The 7,309-nt window shown below is 30.0% G+C and overlaps 1 protein-coding gene across 1 annotated transcript; it reads right to left on the bottom strand.

Annotated features, from left to right (window-relative positions):
• Window positions 1-3,515: 3,515 nt before the first annotated feature.
• Window positions 3,516-6,957, bottom strand: LOC112689147 (growth hormone-regulated TBC protein 1-A-like). Its single transcript, XM_025562695.1, has 7 exons — window positions 6,626-6,957; window positions 6,301-6,502; window positions 5,994-6,227; window positions 4,690-4,850; window positions 4,505-4,613; window positions 3,790-3,975; window positions 3,516-3,704 (listed from the first exon to the last, which is right to left on the bottom strand). The coding sequence occupies exons 1-7, from the start codon at window positions 6,640-6,642 to the stop codon at window positions 3,591-3,593; spliced, it is 1,023 nt and encodes a 340-aa protein (XP_025418480.1). The 5' UTR covers window positions 6,643-6,957; the 3' UTR covers window positions 3,516-3,590.
• Between the last annotated feature and the right edge of the window lie 352 nt (window positions 6,958-7,309).

The raw sequence follows: 7,309 nt of genomic DNA, 5'->3' as shown, positions 1-7,309 counted from the left end.
ACGTACGGAATAAAATATGGTTTACTTAACTTTCAACTAAAACGATATGATTTAAAACATAAATTATGAATTGAAAAATTTTAAATTTTGAATATACATGGCTTTCCTTTTTCGAGTAATTCCGATGGGCCAACTGTCCAAGAGTCCAAATCAAGGTCTAAAAAGAGAAAAAAATTTCCAACAGGCCAATTTTGTCAACAAATATTGACTGTGGGTCAGCTGATCCCCTGAACCCTCCCCTAGATCCGCCCCTGGTACAAGGTCTATGCTTTAAACTGTAATAAGTGTTATGCATGTCATAAAAGCATCTATCTTGTCTATAGATAAATGTCTTTGAATTCATATAAGTTGGCTTGTTTGCAGTGGCGGAGCGTCATAGGAGACAATGAGACAACGGCTACCCACTTTTAATGCGGATACATAATTTGGTTTTATTATATTTTATTTATTTTTATTTAATACATACTTCAATATTTATCGTAATTTTACTTTTGTGCCACACCGTATTAGTATTCATAAAATAGATTAGTTGCGGACTGCGCACGTGAGCTGTCGTTGTTGTGGCCCAGTGGGTAATTCTATAAACATCCCAATATAGATACAATAAAAATTAATATAATGAGACGACACGTTGCAGCGTCTCGTTTTTCAAGGCACGGCGTGCAGGCGGAATAGGTTATTGAGTGGGGATTACCATTGCGTTATGAGACATGTCTCACATTCGTATTTATTATTTCATTTTAATATACATTATTGTAATCGTCATTGTTTTTCGCGTTGATGCGTTATCGTTCAACGTAATTTTGTTATCGTAGTTATTGGTTGGTTTTTATTTTACGATTTATTTATTTCTACTTCTTATCGTCGTCGCGCTACGAGACATGTCTCGTCATTTGTATTTATTGTTTCATTTTAATATGCATTAATGTAACCGTCATTGCTTATCGCGTTTTTCCGTTATCGTCCGACGCAATTTTGTTACCGCAGTTGTTGGTTGGTTCTTATTTTACGAATTATTTATTTCTGGTGCGATATTCGTATCTAAATATTAAAATATTACACTATTGTCAATTGCCACCGTGCCTGACGATTTAATTAATGACATTTTGAATGATGTAATAGTAAACTAATCGTACGAAAAATAAATAAGAAATAAAAAATAAAAACCGCGTCCCTTTTATTGTACATATATATAAAGTTATGAATGGAGGAGGGGGGTTGTAAAGTATTTTTTTAACGTCTCCCCGACTTGAATACTCGTGCTTCGCCACAGGAATTGTTTGGAATTGGCGTAATCTGTGTTGAAACCATTTTTTTTAACTCACAAATGTGTACACATTGGTGGAAATCCATTGGAGAAAGTGGGGTGCTACGATTTTTTACATGAACCAAAACCGTTGGAAGAAAAGCGCCCCACCACCTTAAATAATGCTTAACACATTTAACATAACATGCAAATAATTGCATTGGATCAATTACTTAAAAATAAAATAACCAACCGATAATATTTCTCTTCTCATCTGAAATTTATTAATATGTTATATGGTACTTTATAACACCGATTCCCAAACTGGAAGAGGGGAGCGTGCACACATTGTTAGGGAGGCGCAAGCAGTTATAACGAAATACAATTTTTTTTAATAAATTCCAAATGGTATTGTATAGTTTATTTGTATAATACACAAAAATGGTGATCGATTTTTTCAATTTATAGAAGAGTTAGGGTGCGAGATTTTTGAAATCCTTCAAAAGGGGCATAGAATATAAGATGTTGGGAACCATTGCTTTATAGGCTCAAAATATATTACAAATAAACAATAAAAATAAAAAAATATATAAAAGTTAATATTTTCAAATAATTTAGATTTTATTAAAATACTTTCACTGTCAATAATTTTCATTAAATCTTTTTCTATGTGTAATATAGACAGATTTGTAAAATGTTTTTGATGCATACAAGTTTTCATCCACGTCTTCATTCTACACATAATTAAAAAATATTGCTCACATGTTGCAGAGCTAACTAATAAAGTGAGTCCTACTCGTAGCATTTTATATAAATTAGAACAAAATTTCTTTTTTATTGAATTTTTAAACCATTGCTGATTTTATTCAAGCAACGTCTATTAACTGTGATTTAACATTTAGTTTTTTAATATCCAATAAATCCTAAAATACAAAATAATATTGTTTAAAAGAATTAACATTAAACAATTATCTTCAAAACTTGACATCATTTATAACTTATTAGATAATATTATAAATATTAAATAGCATAGAATATATTACCAAGACTGGTGATATAACATTAACATATCCCACCATCTGTGCACTGCTTCGGTCAATATTGCACAGCTTTGGTGTGTGCCCATCCTTATCATATATATATATATATATATAAATAGTGTGTGAGTAGTACATAGGACCAGTGAATAAATAAATGTAGATTTGAAATATTGGACAGAAATCCTAGACTAATAACACTAATGGATGGACAATATACTGATGGAGCAATAGGTGGAGCAAAGTATAAATTAATAACATATTGACTTTTTACTCACTTAATGTTAAAAAACAAATTTAAAAGCTTTAATAATTACACTATTATCAAAAAGGTTGATTTTCTTGTTTTTACTACAAGGAGCAGTTCTATGATTAAAATTTTTTTATCATAATAATTACTGGATAGGGAATGAAAAAATTGGCTTAAGTCAATAGGTTAAAAATGTTCTAATTTAACTCAAAATATCCTTTTGCTTTATTCTATATGCTGCTAAAACAATTTACATAAATATAATTATCACTGAAAAGTTTAAAACTGTCACAAACCAATATTTTAATACCATAAATAACAGCTCATTTTTTATAAATATTGTATGTTCTTTCAAAATCAACTTGTATTCTTATCAAAATGGTTTTAATTTTACATAACACATTTTGGCTTAGAATAAAAAAATACAATATTAATATAATTAATAATACATTTTTAAATTATACATAGATGTATAATCACAATATTAGCTATAAATAACAATAGAAAAACATAACAAATTATTTAGTACAAAAATAAAATTGTCATTTTTCAAATTGTTTCTAAAGATATAATATAGTATAAACAAAAAAAGTATAAAAAAAATTAAGTGAAATATACAAAATTTCTTTAAATGATTTGTAATACTTAAAATAGTATTGATAAATTATATTACTTAAATATAACAGACTTTTATTTGTTGATACATTGTAAATGGTCTGACATTTCAAAAATCAGTCATGAGTTCAATAAAATTTGTCTGATAAAATGTTTTACTGAAAACTATAACCAATCTTGTAATACGACCAAAAATAAAAATAAATATAAATAATATAAATTCTATAAATATAATATTATAACTAAAGTATAATTATGAAATTTCATAAAATTATACTATTGGTAAGATTATTTAGTAAAATATTTGATTACTTTTGAATACGAAATTTTAAATATAGGCCACAGATATTAATATAAAAATTTGACTAGAATTTATGCATCTTAAGAAATACTTTTTTTTTTTGTTAAAATCCTTAAAAACAATAACAATAACTATAAAAGTTTAGCCTTTTCTGTTTTTATATGTAGACTTGTCAGCATTTCGTTCAGCTGATACTTGTCTACGCAGATCATCAATCAATGCCATGGGTAATGATCCTATGTTTTTAAACATTTCCTAAGGAAAAACAAGAATTTATTATTACCGTAACCATTCTTTAAATACTTAATACATGAACTTTTAATATCAACTAAGAACATACTTTAATGAAAACATGACAGTTTAAAGAAAATGGCTGTTGAACAATAGACTTGAAGCATTCTGCTAATGATGCAATATCTTCACATGCCAACAATTCATTTCTATAATGTTTTACCAACATTAAGCCAGCTCTGAATATAACTTTGGATCCTTCATAAAATAAACAATCCCATACTCTTAGAGTTGTCTAGAAACCAAAATGTACAGTTAAATTATGAAATACATAGTATTATAATATCTAAAAACAGTTGAACATCGATTAGCCAAATTAGTACTTATATGGATTAAATAAATAATGTATATGTGACCTCATGGTTATTTTTTATGAGTGGATTTGTATTCCCCAAAACTTATAATATATATACATAAAACTATAAAATGGTGTAATAATACATTTTTATAATAAGAAATTTGTCATAGCTTTTACAGCTGATATCAACGCCCATTGAATGAATATGTTATCTTTTTTGTTTTAATAATATGAGGTTTGTAAGAAGGTTTAGGATAATAGATATTCTACTGTAAATAGTTAAATTTGCATTTCAATTAAAGTAAAATGAAAACTCAACTGACATATGTAAATTATTTTTTAAATAAAGAAATGGCAAATAATATAAAAGTTTAACCATACAATTTATAACTATGATAATACAATTTTAACTAATCAATGTGACACAATGAAATTTATTATACCAAATGTTAAATAATGAAATTACCTCAATTGGTAAGACCTCAGCAAAAAGACAAATAAACCACTTAGTAATGACCAGAGCCCAAGGCATATCTAAATTAGTCATATGCTGTGACACATCAGGAAATTTTTTTCTAAAATAAATGACACAATAAATAATTAACATAGTAAATAATAAACCAAAATAGCATGCATATAAATTGTATTTACTTCACAAGGCGAGAAAAAACTTCTATATCCACAATGACACCATCCATAGTTTTAGAGTAGTAGTCTGGTAGTTTATTCTCGACTAATACTCTCAATAACCAAAAACATGTTTCTTCATTTTTAGTAATTAATAACAATAAACCGACTATATAGTTTAAACCCTGTAATACACATATTATTTAGTTTTCAAATTAGATAGACAGTAAAAATTATGATATCATTTTATGTTTGAATCGAAAAACCCATACAAGAAAATGAAAAAATAAATTTCAATGAGTTTCTTTGTAATAGGAAATAATTTATTTTATTTCAATACAAGACTAAGCCATTGAGTCATATAAATAAAATGTTTTCAATTTTGTTTCAAAATTGAATTATTAATAGTTTACATTTATTAAAATCAATTAATATTGTTCAACAGAAGTACAAACTTAAGTAGATATTCTTTTAAAACAATGAGTGATTTCAATATAGCTTAATAAAAATAAAATTGAATACTTCAAGGCCCTTGAAAGATTTTTTTTTTTTGAATATAATTAATTAATCTAACAGTTTAATTTTTTTACTTAACCATCCAAGCTCAAAAAGAAGAATTCAATTTAAAATACATTAAATTAAACTAAACATGGAATTTAAATACAACAATCAATAGATTTATTTCAGAAATAATATAGATAATATTAGGTAGAAATATGGCAAATAGTTATTTTTAGATTAATAATTCATTAAGACATTTGATTGAAAATGATTTATATGAAAATCAAAAATAATACTTAAGTAGTTCAAGTTATTGGTGACATTGATATATTTTACTATTGAATATAGTTATGTATTTAGAAATATAAATTTTTAATATTTAATGTATCAAGATATTTAATTAGTCGAATATTACAAAAATAATTAAATACTACATTCTTTAGAATATTTTTCAGAATACCTATTCATTTTTAAGACATAGAAAATTGATAAAAAATATAGTTATATGAATTAAATTAACATAATAGTAATTTTAGAAATACATTATTAGAAAAAAAAATAAGATATAATGGGAATTATTTCGGACAGCAGCTAACATGCATTTAATTTATTAAAAAAAAACTACCACATTTCAAGTGATGCATGACTGAAGTATAGTATTTTTAGGTAAAATACTTAATGTTTAGAGAAAAATCAACAAAGTTCATGAATTATTTTTGGAATAGTTTCTTTTATAGAATCATTTTAAAATCAATTAAATAAAGGGAGAGGGAATAAATCAAGAGGATTAAAAATAATGTTTTTGATTTTATTGGTTTTAGATGTACCTGACAGTATCCTATGTTAGGATTTTGTGCAGCAAACGCATATAGTATTCTAAACAAAGCAGCATGATTTTCAGAGGTTGGATAAAAATAAATGTTGTCCGGATATGTTCTAGGTACATCGACTGAGATTATGTTTTTAATATCCTCATTGATAGGTTTGTTTAGCATTTGTTTGTACAGATTCGGTCCGTCCTTGTCCTTCATCTTTTGTACACCACTAATTGACGTCCACACCTGGATAATAAGAAAAAGATATTTCAAACTTGGTAATTAGTACAAAACGCCATGCATCGAACGTCACACCGACCTGCGCCCTGAGCGACAACGGTATTCCTTTGCGCACAAACTGTTTGAGCCGAGCGGTTTTCTTTAGCTGCGGGTTGGACGTCATGATTCGAGCCCATCTCATTGACCGTTTGGACAGCACGGTCAAGTACACGGACATGAATTGCTCGTACTCGACGTAATCGAAATCATCGGCACGCACGAAACCATACTCGTCATACTTGCTGTAAACGAATGCGAACAGCAGATGTAAACATATTCGGTTTGCACCAACTCAAAAACGCAAACGAGCAAACGAAAGAGCGGATTCGCGACCGGAGGGGTCACGTGCCCGTGGTCGGTCTTACCTGAATTTCGACGTCATTTGAGACGCGTTCGGCGGCCGCTCATGAATGTGGTTGAAAGTGCAGCGGCGGTGCTGGGCAAAAGCCGTTTGAAAACGACCGGAATCGGCGGCGGCACAGCGCCACGGTCCGTTATCAGTGTCAAGTTAGATACGGACGCGAGCGCGACAACGGCTATACAGTTAACGTAACGATTTTGATTTCAATAATAACCGTTCGGCGGCCTGTTGCCCGTGTGGCTCGTGTAGCGTTGCGTGTCGCCGACTGCCTCTGGCCTCGAGCTCCGCTTATCAAACATCGTCGTCCGTGCTCGTCGTTTCGCGGGCGGTTGCGGTCGTTATCAGTCGCTGTTATCGGTGCACGTGTTATCACACCTGCGTTTCTTGTCGCCGGTCACCGCTTCCGGAACCGTCTCGCCGTCGACACTCAAGACCGGTGAGAGGGATGGTGCAATGAAGGTTAAAGCCTCGAGGCCCGACGTCTCGGCATTTTATACTGATTTTTTTTTTTATAATCTCATTCGTCGCAACTAATGAAACGCGGGTTTGAATATTTTTATTGTACTAAAGTATGTACAAGCAGTACCTCTGGGGGCGATGAGCAGTGGCGCGGTCAACGTGGGTCCGAAACGGGCGATTGCCCGTGTCAAATATTGAAGGGGCGGTGGATACCCCGATAGCAACAATA

Source organism: Sipha flava, unplaced genomic scaffold (genome assembly GCF_003268045.1).
Source record: "Sipha flava isolate LNK unplaced genomic scaffold, YSA_version1 111_pilon_pilon, whole genome shotgun sequence".
NCBI classification, from domain to species: Eukaryota; Metazoa; Arthropoda; class Insecta; order Hemiptera; family Aphididae; genus Sipha; species Sipha flava.
Note: the sequence above shows the minus strand (reverse complement) of the source record. Positions and strands in the feature narration are given on the sequence as shown.